At 35.4% G+C, this 19185-nt stretch overlaps 1 protein-coding gene across 14 annotated transcripts in view; it reads right to left on the reverse strand.

Annotated features, from left to right (window-relative positions):
- The window catches only part of CEP85L (centrosomal protein 85 like), a 201168-nt gene that overhangs the window by 17636 nt on the left and 164347 nt on the right, over nt 1-19185 (reverse strand). For 13 of the 14 annotated variants that reach the window (XM_070559325.1, XM_070559324.1, XM_070559318.1 and 10 more), the window contains 5 exons: nt 16522-16701; nt 10050-10202; nt 7898-8052; nt 3168-3285; nt 2577-2627 (listed from right to left, as the gene is read on the reverse strand). In XM_070559325.1, the coding sequence (XP_070415426.1) occupies nt 2577-2627; nt 3168-3285; nt 7898-8052; nt 10050-10202; nt 16522-16701 (657 nt within the window). The remainder of the gene's footprint in view (nt 1-2576; nt 2628-3167; nt 3286-7897; nt 8053-10049; nt 10203-16521; nt 16702-19185) is intronic. The other variant, XM_070559320.1, reaches the window with a different exon arrangement.

A 19185-nucleotide genomic window follows, 5' to 3' on the forward strand; every position in this document is an offset into this window, starting at 1 on the left:
AAAGAACTTCACGTGAGGACACATCACAAAACTAGGATAACACAAAAACAGGAGATAAACATCACAATAATAATGGGGAACATTATATCAATCAATATTTATTAAGGTTAAAGAAAAGTTATATTCTACCTATGAAACATTTTACTGGCTATGACCCATTTTCCCACCATTTCCACTGAGAAAACCTGCTGGATGAAGGCTTAAAGAGAGATTTGCTCAAAACTGGAATAAGATCTTCTGACGCTGTGGGAACGTTTATTCTTGAAGTGTTCTAAATAGGACAGACTGTCACAGTTTTGAGATTGGTGGTTCCAAACACGCCTTTAAGAGTGAACAGTCTTAATGACCTTTAAAGCATCATTCTGTCTTTTGTGATACCATGATAATTCATAGACAGCTGTCAATTCAGAAAGACCACTTAAATCCATAAGATCTTTCCCTGAGGAAACATTTTAATGTTAGAGAAAACAAGTAAACATAACAAACTTTTTAATCTGTATCTCTTCCACCAAAAGATTACAGTGATAACAGCTCACTGGAAACACGCTTATGTGAGTGAAATGCGCTTTTGAGGAATAGGTAGGAAGGAGGGTAATGCCCAATGAAGAACTCATGCACATTCTGACTGCAGCCATGTTTATAGAAATGATGGGGAACACTGTACTGCGAAACATCTTTCTATATTGTATATCGACAGAAGAAAAACCTGTAGGAGAAGCAGCCAGTTCAGCATACTGGTTTCATGGATATAAAGAAAGGCAATATTTCTAAATGATCAATGAATACACAAGGTATTCAGGCCAGTTAACAATATCATCTTGACAACTGAACAAAACAGTAGATAAATCTGTATTTCTATAGCACTGAACTCAATATGAAAATCAGCATACAGTTTTATATGAATTACTACTTTTTCTATATTCAACAAATACAATATAATGAGTAGAAGACTGATTTCTCCTCAACTTCCATCGTTGTGAAGCAATAAACTTGCCACTGACCTAAACCAGTTAGTACACGACTTCTACCGCAAGGTGGTAAGCTACAGCGGTACTTTAAATATAGCATTTTCTCTCTGTAACGCTGCCTTATCTTTATCTCCTGTAAATTGGACATAAAACGAACACAGCAAAAGATTTTATTTTTCTCTTTTGTCATAAAATTTAAACTGTAAGAATAACCTGCTTGTACCCAAGGCAATGCAATATTTCAAACCAGCCTAATGAACTTTTAACAAATTTGGTCTTCTCAACAGTTTGCAGGGACATAGAAGAAGCAGTGAAACATGAAATTCTAATAATACTGAGTTTTCTTTGTCTACTAAACACTCTAAAATGGAACTACTTCCCGGAACTATGGAGGAACAAAACACTCAAACTATAATGGCAGTGAAATCTTACAATAACTATTATACTGATAGCTTAAACGCATAACTCATGTTTTAAAAAGGTTGGGAAGCTCTCTGCCATCATTAATTATATTTTGTGTTATTTTGGCTATGCAAAAGAACTTGAAGAAATTAAAAAAACAGAGCTATAGCATATGGGAAGGCCATCATACTCTGCACAGGAGTAAGGCTGGCCATTCTTTATGCAAGCAGTTGGGAGAAACTAGGCAGCTTTAAAGAACTAGTGATTGAAGGGAACTGCTATATTATGTGTATCAACTTGATAACATGCCCATCAACTGTAGTACAAAGGAATGAGAATAGTTTTTCAACCCAAAGTCTTCTCTTTAGGATTCTCTCTGTGGTTTCCAATGCTAGAGAAATAATTCACATTCATTTTTTCAGAACAGGCAATATTTTCAGGTTTTTACAGAGTATACACCTTCTATACTCATCACAAACCACCAAACAACAAATAAACAAAACACTTAGCTTCTTCAACTGTGAGGGACAAAAAAATAACAAGTTTATTTAAACAAGTAATGTTAAGCAAAAAATTTTCTCATTATCTGAGGCATATTTGTTTTCATCTATAATTTTCTATTAAAATAATATCTTGATATGTATAGCCAAGTTGGCCAGTTATCAACACTCGCTGTCTGTCTCTGTGAGCAAATTATATACTAAACCTATGGACCTAGATGGCCAGAACGGCTAAGAACCCACCCCCTGCCCCCAAAAAGACAGTTACTGCTTCAAAAGATAAGACAAGAGAATTAATGAGTATTTTGTCTGGGCCCAGATATTTGGAATTATTAGGAGGGAGAGGGCTCCATGCCCAGTCACAATGGACTAGGAACAGTGCATTGTCTTTAATTAGTAGATCACTGATGACCTTAACCAAATGTGATCTCAGTAGTAGAGATAGACTACAGCCCATTAAAAAGAGGAATGGTGACGAATAGAGAACAACTTTCACAACTTTTTTAAGAGTCGATTTACCAAATAGCATTTTCGTTCTAAAAAACTGAAAGATTAATATTAAAAAATTTGCAACTTCATTTCAAGTGCTCTTAATCTTTTCATACAAAAAAATATATATACGCTTTACTATTTCTTAGGTTATGTAACCATTAAGCATATAAATCAGCATATAGCTAAATTAAAATCAGCACAAAACATTCCTTACCTGAATTTCTAAAATCATTCTGTCAATCTCATCTTGTTGGCTGTCTATGATCTAAAACACAGGAAATAGACCGGTTTGAATCAAATTGTTTTTTTAAAAGTACCAATATTTCAAGAATAAAAAGCAAAGCACAGGAAATTATTAATTTATTATTAAAAAAATCAGGGTGTGATTTTATTTTTCACAAATGTATCCATACCAAGTATCCTTTAAATAGCCTATGATTTGGATCACACATATATAAAACTGCAAAAGTACTTCACCAGTTCTCGATAAAACTTTTCTATAATTTATGCAATTTATAAAAATAACTGTGAGACAGCCTTTGAATAAGTTAGGAAGGAAAAAAATATCTTTTTGTTTTTGCTAAGAAGTAATATAATTTCCTGAGTTTGGCTTTTATTTAAATTTAAATTATTTAAATTTACTTAAATGGCTACTTCCAAATAAAAACATTCAAACTAAAAATTCCATAAGCTATTAAATACCAGCAAAAATATAAATTGAATAAAAGAACTATAAATTATATATCTATATACACATATCCACATAGTATAGACTTCACGTTTATAAACAAAGATATGGACTGACCTTACTAGCATTCTCATTTTGCTCTCGCAAGTTTTCATTCTCATTCTGAAGCTGTTTTGCATCTAACATGGGAAGGCGGATTCCATCTTCAAGGCATCTTTCTACTTTTTGCTGCAAACTGTTTGTTTTAGGAAGACAATTATATGAAGAAAATAAGTTCTGTGTGCTAATTTTGGTAGACGACTTCAACATAAATGAAGTTCCTTTTTAGGGTCTATAGTATTTTTTAATCAAGCAATAATCAAGACCTACAGACAGTATATGAATAAGTCTGAGTACTTACATTTCATACAAGTAAGAAATAAAATGGAGGCTGATTGTCTTTTCAGAAATGGCAAGTATGAGACTAGAGTCAAGAGTTGCTTAGTATGTGACATCCTTAGGCCCTAGTGAAGTCTCTCATGACCCTCATCTGAGCTCGGCAATCCAAGCCCTGTTCTTTCCCTCACCCCAAAAGCACAGTTCCCTGATTAGAATGATTGCGGTAGGGAACCTAAGAACACAGATGGAGGTCTTTGTCCTTCATTCTGAGCTCAGCAAAAGTTTGTAAAAACCGTTGTTGCCTAAACCAGCAGAAGTACATTGCTCCTTCATTAATAAGAGCAGCAATCTAACATATTTATTACTTAACCTAACAGTTTCTTAGGCAACCCCCGGCAGAGAGCAGTATTTTAGAAGAGGAAATCACGAAAGAAAGCCACTCCGGTACATTAAGAATAAAAGGATAAAGGAGAAAGACGGTCTTAGCCTTGAGAAAGGAAGAAGAGTCATGTTTGGGTTAAAGAAACTTATACTATTAACAATCATGACCAAAACCAAAACCTAACAGCAAGACACTAGGAAGAATTCAACTTCAGCTTGTAATTATACTCAAGAGTTGCAGAGTACTAAAAGAAATAGACTTCTTATAATCTGAGTTTTGACATTTTCATTATTTTAAAATTATTTTTATTAGTGAAAATTTTTTTTATTGCAGTAACATCGGTTTATAACATTATGTAAATAATTATTTTTCTTCTTCCAAGTATTAGGAGTATCCTGTGCTTTCTCTCTCTTCCAAAAAAAAAGAAGAAATGCCATATGTAGATTATGGACAAAGAATTGACAGTCCTAAAGTACAATGAGGGCTTCAGATTGTTAATAAATAATGGCACCAGAGAAGTTTTTATGTATTATGAATGTAGTCCACTGCTTCGAAATATATGGTTACTTGTCATGAAAGTATTTATTTTTTCAGTCTAAAAGGGAAAAATACATTATTTCTATCTCAGAATAAGTTCTTTCCCAAATCAGTGTCAAAGACACTACTCCTTATGTATTCAATAACATTCCAAGAGAAATAAATTACATTAAAATTATTAAAGTCTTTCATATTAAAAAAAAAAAACAAAGAAAATGAGCCAACTATGAGGAAGGAAAAATATACCATCATGGAAAAACACCAAATAAGGTCTTATTTCATGTATACATTCTCAATTTATGAGTATTGAGATGCTTCATTCGAAGCATGCTCACTTAGAAAAGTAATAAATCTCTTAAATAGCAAAGGTGCCAAGGATGACATTAATAGGGATCCACCTACATATTTTATTTACATCTTCATTTCTAATGGAAAACTACTCTTTTCAAGAAGACAATCCCATTTATAACCACAACAAAAAGAATAAAATATTGAGGAATAAATTTAACCAATGAGGTGAGAGACCTGTACACTGAAAACTATATGATATCATTGAAAGAAATTGAAGACGACATAAAGAAATGGAAAGATATTCCATGTTCATGGATCGGAAGAATAAACATAGTTAAAATGTCCATACAACTCAAAGCAATCCATAGATTCAATGCAATCCTAATCAGAATTCCCATGACATTCTTCACGGAAAAAGAGCAAAGAACCCAAAAATTTATATGGAACAACAAAAGACCCTGAATAGCCAAAGCAACACTCAGAAAAAAGAACAAAGCTGGAGGCATCACAATTCCTGACTTCAAAACATACTACAAAGCTATAGTAATCAAAACAATGTGGTACTGGCCCCAAAAGAGACAAACAGATTAATGGATCAGAACAGAAAGCTCAGAAATAAAACCACGCATCTATGGACAGTTAATCTTTGACCAAGGAGCCAAGAACGTACAACAGAGAAAAGAAAGTCTCTTCAATAAATAGTGTTGGGAAAACTGGACAGCCACATGCAAAAGAATGAAAGTAGACCATTATCTTGCACCATACACAAAAATTAACTCAAAATGGATTAAACAATTGAATATAAGACTTGAAACCACAAAACTCCTAGAAGAAAATATAGGCAGTACAGTCTTTGACACTGGTTTTAGCAATATCTTTTTGAATACCATATCTACTCGGGCAAGGGAAACAAAAGAAAAACTTAACAAATGGGACTACATCAGACTAAAAAGTTTCAAAGCAAAGAAAACCATGAAGAAAACAGACAATTCACCAACTGGAGAAAATATTCGCAAATCACTTATCAGACAAGGGCTTGATTTCCAAAATATATAGAGAACTCATACAACTCAACAACAACAAAAAACCAACAACCCAATCAAAAAATGGGCAGAGGACATGAACAGACATTTTTCCAAGGAAGATATACAGATGGCCAACAGACACATAAACGATGCTCAACATCACTAATTATTAGGGAAATGCAAACTGAAACTACAATGAGATATCACCTTACACCACTCAGAATGGCTATAATCACCAAGACAAACAACAACAAATGTTGGAGGGGATGTGGAGAAAAGAGAATGCTCATACGCTGCTGGTGGGAATGCAAATTTGTGCAGCCACTATGGAAAACAGGGAGATTTCTCAAAAAATTAAAAATAGAACTACCATATGATCCAGTTATCCCACTACCAGGTATTAATCAAAAGAACTTTTCTATAATTTATGCAATTATCCAAAGAGATTTATGCACCTCTATGTTCACTGCAGCATTAATCACAATAGCCAAGATGTGGAAGCAACCCAAGTGCCCTTCTACAGATGAATGGATAAAAAAGATGTGGTATGTATATACAATGTAATACTACTCAGCCATAAAAAAGACAAAGTTATCACACTTGCAACAACATGGATGGACCTTGAGGGTATGATGTTAAGCGAAATAAGCCAGACAGAGAAAGACAAATACTGCATGATTTCACTCATATACGGAAGGTAACAAATACATGGATAAAGAGAACAGATTAGTGGTTAGCAGAGGGAAAGGGGGTTGGAGGTTGGGTGAAAGGGACAAAGGTGCACATATGTATGGTGATAGATAAAGATTAGACTACTGGGAGTGAGCACGATGAAGTGTATTCAGAAACTGATAAACAATAATGCACACCCCAAATTACACAATGTTATAAACCATTATAAGCCAAAAAAAATTACTTAAAACAAGAAGAAAAAAAGAATACTAAGCTCAATGTTCTCCAAAAACCTAATAAAAGAGAAAATCTAAATAAAAGTGAAAGTATAAAATCATATTAAATATATAAAAGCACACAGGGGACCAAAACAAACGTTCGAATTATTTTCAGGTGTTCCTAATTCTATTTATAAAACAACACAGCTTGAGTTTATGATCATAATGCCCTATAAAACAGAACAGATACATTACATCTTTTCATTTTACCACTAAGATGATAGAAAAAGCTATATGGTTGAATATGGAGGTCAGGAAGCTGTTTTGAGACTAGAGAATAGGATATAAGATATGGAGACATAAAAAGGGAAATTAAAGAGCAAGAAAACAGGAGAAAAATAAAGGCAAAGTCAAAAGTATATGAAGTTTTTGGAGCTGAGATCAGAAACACTGAAGAATGAATTGTCCCAGAAATCAGTTTTTCCGTGCTGAAATCCAAGAAAAAAAGTAGACTAGGCATATTTAAGACTCAAAGTGGTACTACAGCAATATTAACATGGAATTATCAGATAGATTATGATTAAAAAGCTGAGAATACACTGACACATATAATTGATATATATAAGCATTAAGAGTGTATTTCTTAAATTTAGCTTTTTTTGCTGCTTTGTTGTCTTATTCTAGTTTTATCTATTTATGGTTGATAATCTATTAAAGTTTAAGTTTTATAAAACCGAGTACATGTAGATGCATATATAACATAGTTCTCTAGGTTTTTCAAGAATCCAATATTAATTTCCCAGCTTAAATACATTAGCTAAATATACTAACAAATGACATTCACTGTAATTCTAACTGTTTTTTCTAAACTAATTTAAAAGAAAAGAGTCTATGAGGCAAGATACGTGCGGAAACTTGGAGGGTACACGGCAAAACAGCCCTGTGTTTCTCTGCGGTGGGGTCACATGGGTGCCAGTAACTTCACTTAGACACACCTCATTAAGGAGTGCCATCTGAGTATTTGGTGGCCTCTCTTTTTGTTATTTAGAATTTTTACTTACTTTTTGACAAAGTTATCAGACAAAGAGTTTGTCTTAATGCTTTTAGTTTTCAATTGGTGTTTGCATTTTTTTTTTTTACTATTATCATCTAAAACCTCTGGCAAGATGTCAATGTTAAATCACAACTGAGACAATCCGTTTCAGTGACATAGTACTTTTGGTTCTTAACAGTACATCTTTGAGAAGAATAGAGTAATAATTATAAATTAACATATTTTAAGTAAAATGCCTTATAAAAACATAAATAACTTAAAAATAACAGAATTACTGAAGGTTTTCTTACCTCTGAACTGTAGTTACCAACTCCTTCTCTTTCTTCTTCTGGCATATTAACTGTGCCTCTTTCTCTTGATATTGCTTTTTGGTCTCTTCAAGCTTTTTTTCTGTATCTATCAAAGCCTCTTGCAAATTCTTATTTTTTTCCTCTAGAACCTGCAGCTAAGGAGAAATTTTTCAAAGTTCATAACACGTGGAATATTAAATGTGTTTCTACTAGAAACTGTTACTGTGTTCTCAAGGATTAACAGATTCATGCTTAAAATCACACTATCTTCATTTCATCTAGAGTACTTAACACTTTATCTCCTCCTTTGTGTAAAAGAAATTTGGGAGAACGAGATTACGGAGAAGAGGAGAATGGGGTCAGAAATTTCCAGAAGACAGAGAAAGAAAGGTGAATGATCTCAATCTGGGGGTATTTTTTAAATTTTATTTTTAATTGTGGTAAAGTACACATAATATAAAATTTACTCTCAATCATTTTTAAGTATACAGTTCAGTAGTGTTAAGAACATTCATACTGTTGTACAACTAATCACCAGCATTCGTTTATCTTGCAAAACAATCCCTATACCCATTAGCAATTCCCAACTGTCTCTCCCCTCAGCCCCTGGCAACCACTCTTTGACTTTCTGTCTCCATAAATTGATTACTCTAGGTACCTTATACAGTATTTACTCTTTTGTGAATAGCTTATTTCATTTAACAAAATGAGCTTAGATTCATCCATGCTGTATTGTAGCATGTGTCAGAATTTCCTTCCTTTTTAAGGCTGAATTGTATGTATATGCCACATTTTGTTTATCCATTCATCCACTGATGCACCTGGGTTTCCTTCTCCTTTTGGTTACTGCAAATAATGCCATTACGACCATGTGCCATGTACAAAACGTCTGTTTGAGACCCTGCTTTCAATTATTTCGGGTATATACCCAGAAGTGGAACGGACAGATCACAGAGTAATTATATTTTTAATTTTTTGAGGAACCATCATATGGTTTTCCATAGTGGCTTCACCATTTTACATTCCCACCAACAATGCACAAGGATTCTAATTTCTCCACATTGTCACCAATGCTCGTTACTTTGGTTTTTTTGACATTAGCCATCCTAATGAGTGTAAGGTGTTATGAAAGCATGTTTTTAATCTATAATCCTTTCTGTTCCTGCTCATGCAAACTCCTGCGTTCCTTCTTTAGTTTGTTCCTGACATTACCCTTTCTTAGTTTTACAATGTATAAATTAATATAAACAGAGAATGCATTACAGTTCTAGAGTCTGCAGAATAATGACACTGTACAGATTAGACTGATGATTCTCAACAGGCAGCAATCTGCCCCTGCCCAGGGGACATTTGGAAATGTCTATAGACATTTTTGGTTTGGGGGGAAAGTGACAGAGCAATGCTCTTGGCATCCAGTAGACAGAAGCCAGAGAATGCCGTTAAGCATCTTTCTATCCGCAGGAAAGAATCTCACAACAAAAAATTATCCACCCTCAAATGTCAATAGTGCTGAGGCTGAAAAATTCCATGATTAGAAACACTTTGAAAAAAGACTTAAGAGTGGGTTTAACAGATTTATAAGTAAGGTTTCAAGAGGACAGAGTCAGTAGAAAGACTTTGGACAAGGTATCGTTAAGAAAGGAAAATGGTCAGAAGAGAAGTCAGAGGAGTAAATGGAAGTCACGGATTAAAGTATAAGAAAGAATTTATGGAGAGATTAAGAGAATAAAGAAAACAAATCAGATATCTGGAAAGATAGTCAAAAATGGTCTTGTTTAGTCTTGGTGGATCCCAGAAAATATGGGGAAAGGTCAGAACTGTGGTGCATGCATGTGTGTGTATGGGGCGGGTGTCAGACCGGCTTAGAAACTGCCTTTTGGAGTAGAACACTAAATGAGAGAGTTAAGGTACAAGTCCAATAGGAAGGTAACCACATATTAATTAACAATAAGAAAGACCTATTCATGCTTAGATGAACAAAGTTTCTAATTAAAGTTAATCTTAAAAGCAGCAATTTTAATGGATTTAACTTATAATTAGCCAAATATATAACTAAAATTTTACATTATAAAAATTACAAAACTTCTAAAATGTCAACTTAAAAATAAATGTTTTCACGTCATTTAAAAATGAGCATTTTCTTTAATGTTACCTGTAGACTCTGACTCTGTACATCATCTAGAGTTGGAAGATCAGCCAGATACTTTTCCAAGGTCTCAATTCTTCTCTGCTTTTCTTTGTTTTGTTCAGATTCCTTCTGGCATTTTTTTTTCAGGCTACTGATGTATCTATCTCTGGTTTTAAGCTAAAGAAAAAGATTATGACTCTTCAGTGGTTTTGTGTCATTAATAATCGAAACCAACACTCTAATCTTGAGCATCCTAATCTTAGGTAATTCTTAGGCAATAACAGTTCCAGGTTATAGTTAAGACCACCACCAACTCACGTAAGATTTACCCGATTTCATCAATTCCAAGATTCATATTTTTTTCAAATTTTTACATTACTGAAATCAAGAGTTTTTGAACTTTGTTTGCTTTTACAAGTGACAGCATTCTATAAATTGCAGTCAGCCAGGTAGCAGTAATGATGTAGTTTTTATTGCCTGCACATGTGCAAAGTTGGTTAAGCCCATTCATATCTTTGGTATTTCAATAGTGTCATGAATATGTTGAAACTATGTATTGAGTTTAAATGATGCTTAAAATACCTTTAAAAATGTTCCATTATATTTAGGCATTAAAAAAGTTACTGGGTACCCAGAAAGACACAGAAACAGAGCTGTGGAGTATAATTTTGAAATCAGTGAAGCAAGTATTCATCTCTGAACGAATGACTCTAATTTCTTATTTTTTTCAAATTTATATCCAAATGTTTCATGTCAATAAAGAAAGGAAGATAACCTACAAGCAATTAAAGCTGTTTTGTTACTACCAGACTTGCAAAGGAATTACTTATCATGTACTAAAGTAACTCAATCAAAGCCAGTGGAACTTAGCAAAATTACCAAATACTTAGGACCTGAAAGGGACTAGTGAGACCAATCTATACCTCAGGAAAGACTACTGTTAAGGCATTGTGTCATAAGTGGACTTGAAGCATATTTTCTCTCTAAAAGTTACATAAAATAAAGGTGTCCCTTAGCACTAATGTGATCTTAGTATTGATGAAATATGTTAATTGAGCACCTACTATAGGACACACACCATACATGATCCTAGTAAATCCTAATTTGCATAGGCTGAAGCTCATATTTTTATGTACTAATTTTTTTCACCTTTCCACTGGAAATATACTATCTTTAAATTTCATATCTTACATTCAAAGCTCTTTCATACTTAAAATCAATTAAAAACAATCTCTGTATACAAGCAGTTGTCTAAAAAGTAAACTCCAGGGGCCTAATATATTTTTACAGCTTATTCCCATATTCACCAGGGAAATAAGTGCCAGTAATTGGTAGTATAATGGATTACTCTTTCAAATTTTATTAAAGCTAACGCCCACAATCTAGTTTCTTTTATGCCTTATCTATTTTCTTTCAGGTCCAATGTATAACAACTTTTATTAAAACGACTTCAATTTGAAAAAAAAATCACATCTCATTTCATCTATTCATTTCATCAATAACATTAGGATCCATTTATTACTTTGGGAAAGGAGCAACACAGGAAAACAGACAAATCCTATTATTTATTGGGCTTTCTCAGGATTAAAGGCAAGTTGCTGGTGTGACAATTTAATGTGTGATTTACCAGAACTCACACAATGTTGGCATTGGTGGTGGCCTGAAAGACCACATAATAAAATTCCCTTTTCTAATATGAGGCCCAGAGATCTTGAGTGGCTCGACTACCAGTAACACAGAGAGAGTTGGGATTTAAACACACACTGTGTGACTGAAAGCCAGTGTTCTTTCAAGTCTTCCACAATACTCATAATCAGATTCCCACAAATTCTCTAGCAAATAGATTCCACATCAACAGATGCTCCATCAACAAAGCCTACTCTTGCCTTAGCAAATGACCCTGTAAGTTACAGAAGTAAACATATATAGCCTATTTTTACTAAACACTCCCTAATTTACACTTAACTGTATAAGTGTCTTAAATGCGACACAATGATATTCTCAAAAAGCAGCCATTGGAACAGTGCAGTCATGCAGTCTTCTACTAGCAAAGATGCCCTACTTTTCTTCTTTTTCTTTGGTTGGTCAACTGTTGTCTTTGCTATTATTTCAGGCTTGCTGCCCTTATCACAAATCTCTGCCAACACTCTCCTATTGGATACCATCTCTGCTATTTGTTGACCACAAGTTGATCGCGCATAATCACTGGATCCTGGGTTTTTTCAGCCCTGCTCACTGATGAAAGCTCATCGTATTTTGTTTTTGTTTTTTTCATTTTTTTTAACTTCAATGTTCTGTGTGGTCTCGGATTAACAGAGGTTACTGAGGTCTGAACTCCAGTCATGAGCTCCACGTGAATGAGGCATCACTGATAAATTTTCCCTGTTCTGTTTATAAAAGGTTAAATTTTTCCTTTCAAGGAGATATTATGCAATATTGAGATCATTCCTAGAAGGCAATAGGAGGACCTGTTTTAGAAGAGGTTTACAAACAAATTTATTTTTATTTTAAATATCATCGTTTGAACAAAATAGATTATTGAGGACATTTTTTTCCTCTAAAATTTTTTATAAATCATTATTATTAGCCCAAAGCATCAGCTGTAGAGTTAAACTGTCTTGAATTCTACTCCTAGCTTTTCAACAATTTCTATCTACATGCAACTGGACAGATTACTCAAATTTTCTCAAAGCTTCAGTTATCCCATTTTTAAAAATCAGGGTAAAGTATAGACCTCACAGGGTTTTTGTGAAGATTAGGATTAAATGAGAAAAGGCATTTAATGCACAATAACACGCTGTCTGGCGCACATAAGAAAAAGTTCATCAAAGAGTAACTTTTATTATGATGATCACATTAAATGTTTTTCTGTCATGGAATTAGTCTTGATCAGGGCCACAGGGAGTAAATGCAGAAGGAAACAACACAATCCAACCTCAGGTGGGCCCAGAGTGCAGGTGAGTTGATGCATCATCAGTGAGTCTGTTTTCTAGCTTCTACACTCCCCTCAAGAACTCAAGTCATCCACCACAAACTGTACCCTCCACATTCAGCCCCCTCCTCAAGTGCCCCTGATACAGACATTTCCATTCCTAACTGCCTCACTCCACAGAGAGGCTATTCCTCTTCTCTTCCAAGACGAACTCTTCCATCTTGGTGTCTGCTATCAACCTTTCTCTATTCCTCTTATGAACTTGCTCCATCACACACCCACTCTGATATCTTTGATCTCTCTCTCTCATCATTCTTTCCCCAGCCCTTTGTTGGGGTTATCTCACTCCCTGTTCTTCCCTCTTGGCAAAAATCACTTGAAAGCATTCATTCATTCAATATGCCAGGCACCAAGGCTGGTGCTACATATGTTACAGTGACACATTAAGATATTTCCCTGCCTTCATGGAGCTTACAGAGAAATATTAAAAAATAATGATTATTCAGGGGAGCCGGCCCGGTGGTGTAGTGGTTAAGTTCTTGCGCTCCACTTCGGCAACCCAGGTTTTGCAGGTTTCGATCCCAGGTGTGGACCTACACACCACTCATCAAGCCACGCTGTGGCGGCATCCCACATACAAAATAGAGGAGGACTGGCACAGGTGTTAGCTCAGGGCCACTGTTCCTCAAGCAAAAAGAGGAAGATTAAAATTTAAATATTAAAAAAGAACGATTATTCAAAATTGTGTTAAGTACTGGAAAAAAGAAGAACAAAATGCTCTAGACATAACAGGAGACATTGGAGGGGAAAGACATCTAAGCTGAGGCTTGACGAAACAAATAGGTGACCAGGGAGTGGGAGAAGAGAGCTAAGTATTCACCAGGCAAAGGGGAGACTTTGTGTAAAGATCCTGATATCAGCAACAAAGCCTGACCTATTTAAGCAACTGTAAGACACGGTCCCAAGACACAGTGTACCGGTGACTGCTACGGCTTAAGCTGTATAAAGAGGCAGGGTCTTTCAGGTCACGGGAAGAATTTGATTCTTATTTTAAAGATGAGATGGCATTAACGGGTTTTAACCAAGTCAGTGAAATGACTGGATCTTCATTTTAAAACGTTCAGTCCTCCACATTATCAAGAATGGATCTGAGAGGCTGTGGAGCAACTGGAACTCTCATACATGGTAGTGGAAGATTAAATGGTACAAATACTTGGGAGAACTTGAGTAGTTTCTTCCAAGTTAAATACCTACCCAATGAGAAACTCCACTCTTAGAAATCTACCCAAGAGAAATAAAAACACACGCATACAAAAAGTCTGGTACAATAATGTTCACAGTAGCTTTATTCATAATTTCCCCAAACTGAAAATAATCCAAATGTCCCTGAACAGGAGACTAGATACACAGTGGTATATCTATATAATAGAATGCAGCTCAGCAATAGATAGGGACAAACTACCAATACATCCAACAGTATAAATAAATCTCAAAGACACTGAGTGAAAGAAACAGACACAAAAGTATATATACTCTATGACTCCATTTATGTGATGTCTAAGAAGACTCAAAACTATAGCGATAAGAAAGTATGTCATGGAGGCGAAGGAGCCTGACTAGAAAGAAGCACAAGGGAACTTCTTAGGTGACTGAAATGTTTTGTGTCTCATTTTAGATAGTGGTTCTATGTGTACATATTACCAGCAATACTCATAAAACTGAATACTCAAGATCTGTACATCTGACTGTATATAAATTATTCTTTAATTTAAAAAATATAATAAATAAAACACAGAATTACAACAATAACAAAGAAGTAGAGGGCAAGGGTGAGCAGATAAGCAGGGCAAGAACAAATTCAGAGACACCAGTGAAGCAGCTATTACAAAAGCTTTGCCAAGACATGATAACTTGGACCCGGCTGGTAGTGCTGGACAGATTCTATATATATTTAGGAGACAAGCTTCATTAGACTTAGTAAAGTTTCTAGCATAAGTAACTGCATATATAGTAATGAACACTGAAGAAAATTTTGTTTCATTTGAGAAGAACAGGACAGTCGTAAGGCAAATTAAGAACTGTGTTTTGGACATGAAAAGTTTGAAATAGTTATAAGACATCCAAGTAGGAGCCATCAAATAGGTAGTTAGTGTATAAACTGATTTTATTAAGCACTGCACACTGAAAGTAATAAAAGATGAGGAAAAATTTAGATAAAACAAAAATATATTTTAAAAATTGTATCCACTGTATCATCATAACTTTCACACAATCTTTTAGTTAACAAGTCTCAGGTGAAAAAATATTTGAATCCCTCTCACATGTGTATGACCAATGAATACTTCCTTAGCTCTCTCCAGATTTCAGTATTGTATAAAGCCCCAAAAATACATAAGAAACAAGAAACAGGTACTTAAGATACTTCCAAGTTAGCCAAGACAAAATAAATCATACAGCTGAGAAAGAGAAACCAAGAGAAATTTTTGTCACTTCTTGGAAGTGACAACTCACTTCCACTTTTGGAAGTGGAAAACTCACATGTGTATATATATATATACACACACACACCCCCTCCCCTCAAACAAAAATGTCAATTGAGTTCTCTATATAGCTGCAAAACCTCCCTGAAGAAATCATGGTGACCTGCTCCAGATCACTTGAATGGAAGGTTCAGTTAATAGAATGATAAGTTGGATATATCCAGAGAGAAATCTAAAATCAGTTCTGCCACTAAGTAGCAGCTTAAGGATCTGTGCCTCTTCAGTATACTAGGGCTCGTATGCATCCTACTTGATCTTTAACGATACTATAATGGAATGAGGTGAAAATACTGTAATAGAGGCAGAAAGGTCAAATAAATGTACAGATACATTGTGTATGTAAGCATTTGGCTTTTAGCTACTTATTCTAAATCAGGGGCTTCAGCTTAAATAACTTGAAGTCACATGCTTATGAAAGACAGATCACTCTTATTTCACTTTCCAATCCTTCATGCTCAACATGACACAGAGAAAGGAACCAAGAAGAAAAGGAGAACAGTTATTGGTGTCACATCTCAGTGTAGGCACCAACTTAAAAAAGGTTTCACTATTAGTTAGAAAGATATAATATATAGCGGTATTTTTTTTTTTTGAGGAAGATTAGCCCTGAGCTAGTATCTGCTGCCAATCCTCCTCTTTTTGCTGAGGAAGACTGGCCCTGAGCTAACATCCGTGCCCATCTTCCTCTACTTTATATGTGGGATGCCTACCACAGCATGGCTTGCCAAGCGGTGCCATATCCGTACCCAGGATCCGAACCCATGAACCCCAGGCAGCCGAAGCAGAAAGTGCGAACTTAACCACTGCACCACCAGGCTGGCCCCTACAGTGCTATTTTTGTCCTTCAAGAAAATCCCTGGATTTTTGTAGACAGCACAGGGTTTCTCAAAAGTTGCTACAAAACTAATCACTTCAATATAAATGTATAACCTGTATGACACCGGGCAGAGAGTGGATGACAGACAAACAATTATATGTTGAAGGAATGTTGTTGACCCGATTCAACTTTATTAAAAATACCTACCTTTTCCTCCAGTTTCTTCTTCTCTTCACTAAACTGGCTTATTCTTTGTTTGAGAAACTGATTGAGCTGTAAAACCTCTTTCTCAGTAGATGCAAGCTTTTGCTCAAGTTCCTCTTGCTGGGAAGGGGACACTGACTGATCTGAAAATGAACTCTGCAGTGAAGTGTTCTCATATTGTGGCTATTGGGAAAGAAAAAAAAACAAGTAGGAACTTACAAGTTTCCTTGTCTTGAACAAATGGAAAGAAACTGGAAATGAGGCACAGTCCAAGAGTGCACACAGGCATTAGCAGCAGACACACCTGGCATGCATCCCAGCTCTCCTGACTCCCAGCTACGCGCCACGACTACCTCAAATTACTTACCGTCACCCAGCCTCAGCTTCTCCTCTATAAAACAGAAAGAATAAAGTCTACCCTGCAGTGTTTCTTTGAAGAGTGAAGTGTGTAAAGTTCTTAGTACACAGCAGAAGCTTAATAAAAGGCAGTTATTTGGTTAAAAAGTATATTAGAGATATAAAGAGTACCTTATATAGAAGTGAAAGTTCTAGGGAGATAAATAAAAATTAGAGAAAAATTTCCTCACAGGTGACCATTTCCAGCTAATATTAAATTCAATGAATATTAACGGAGTGTTTCCCCAACTAGAAAGTGAGGTCTATGAAATCAGGGATTTTTGTCCATCTTAGTTGCTCCCACATCCCTATTTCCTAGAACAGTGACTGGCACAAAACAAATGCTTTTCAAAAAATAATTGCTGAATGAGTAAATGTATTATTGTGTCTATGAGCAAAGCTTTGTAGGAAATTTAGAAAGAATTTTTCCCCTCCCCTTCCCCTTGCAGTATAACAACCTAGAAAAAGAAGACAGGAAACACAAATGTTTCCTCAAACAAATTAGAATGTGATAAATGCTACAAGAGATACCAACAAAGTAATGTGAAAGCAAAAAACAGATTATTTTTCCATTTATTCAACAAATATGCTAGACATTGTGTACTGGGGATTCAACAGTTAATAAACAAGGCCCCACAAGTTTAATAAAGTGTCACACACAAAAAGACAACAGAAACTGTCTATGTGCTAAGACGGCTGTAAACGTAGTAGCAATGGGAAGGCTTTATAGAAGTGAACTTGAAGTAGGCCTTGAAGAACTCATACTTTCTCAAAAGGCAGAGATGCAATTCAAAAATTATATTAATAGCACTTATCATGTGCAGGGTATTTCAAAGAACACAGACACAGGCACTGCTCTTTACAAACTAACCAGAGGCATAAGAGAAACCCTTAGATAATTATGTACAGGACACAATATGGTATCCAAAGAAAAGCTATCTTAAGTACAAAGTGTTGGGAGGTGGGAGGATAAATGAAGACGGCATTGGGAGACTGATGAAAAAGGTTTTATGGGGAAGGTGGCTTTTGAGACAGATTTTGAAAATAAGGAGAATTCTGGCAGGAACAGAGAAAGGAAGAAAAGCATTCCAGAAAGAATATTTTAAAAACATAAGGGATGGGATATATGCAGAGAATACCCATGTTTGTTTAAAGTATAAGTATCAAGACTGGGGAATATAATGGAAAACTTAAAAAATCTAAGAGGGTTTCTACCGTAGAATCACAAGTTCAGAGTACAACCTTAATTCATAGGAAATGGGAAGCCAGCGACAGCTTTACAAGAAAGCAACGTGACTTAAGAGACTGTGAACTGTTTTGTAAATCTCTGTATTCCCTGGCATTTAGCCCAGTGCACACTCTCAATAACTTCTGATTAAAGAGAAAAGAGGAAAAAAGGACAAGAGTGCTATAACAACTGGAAGCAATGGAGGGGATAAATTAAAGGATATTGAAAATGGATATGAATATATCACTTTAAGAAATTATTCTAACCTATTTAGAGCACTCAGAACAGAATGAAGAAACTTCTGGAAACAGAATTGAGAGGATTTAGAGAGAATTGTATTTCAAGATGTGAATGGACAAGAAATGTTAAAGATAATGAAGGTTTAAGATTTCGTGTCTAAGTAACAGGGAAGAGTATACTGTGAGCAGAGGTAAGGAGATCCTATAGGAGAACAAGTCCAAGCAGATGTACTTAATTACAACTAGAGCCTATTGACATTAAGATGCCAGTTGAAATACAAGCAGAGAAGAACATCAGGCAGTTAGAGAGGTGGGTCTAGAACTCAGGAAAATGGCTAGGCTAGATTAGGAAACTGTAAAAAGTTAATACAGACTTATGGTTTCCAGTCTGGCATGTAATAAGCTCAGAAATTGCCACTCTGTCTATTTTACTAACAAGTAAAAAGCTGAACACACTGAAAAATCCGCAGCTCTTCTCAGATCTGTCAGAGAAGTGAGGTCACAGGCAAACTGCTGCCCCCTGAATCAGAGAAACAGGCGAATAGAGAGAATAACACTGGAACAGAATCCTCTATGGGAACCAGTGCTGGAGCAGGAAAACTAGAGGGGCACCTGATGAAGTGCAGAAGTCTGAGTGCCAAAAACTCCAGCAGGACCCAGTCATAGGGGACCCTCAGATTTTTTGGGGGGGGTTCCTTCAGGAGTCTAACATCCTCAGTGTCAGAGAAAAAAAAATCCCCTCTTACTTCCAACAGCGGGAGGAGAAAAGAAACCATTTTGATGTATGCCAGAACAATCTGTTCT

The sequence above is a fragment of the Equus przewalskii genome, chromosome 9, assembly GCF_037783145.1.
Source record: "Equus przewalskii isolate Varuska chromosome 9, EquPr2, whole genome shotgun sequence".
Lineage (NCBI taxonomy): Eukaryota > Metazoa > Chordata > Mammalia > Perissodactyla > Equidae > Equus > Equus przewalskii.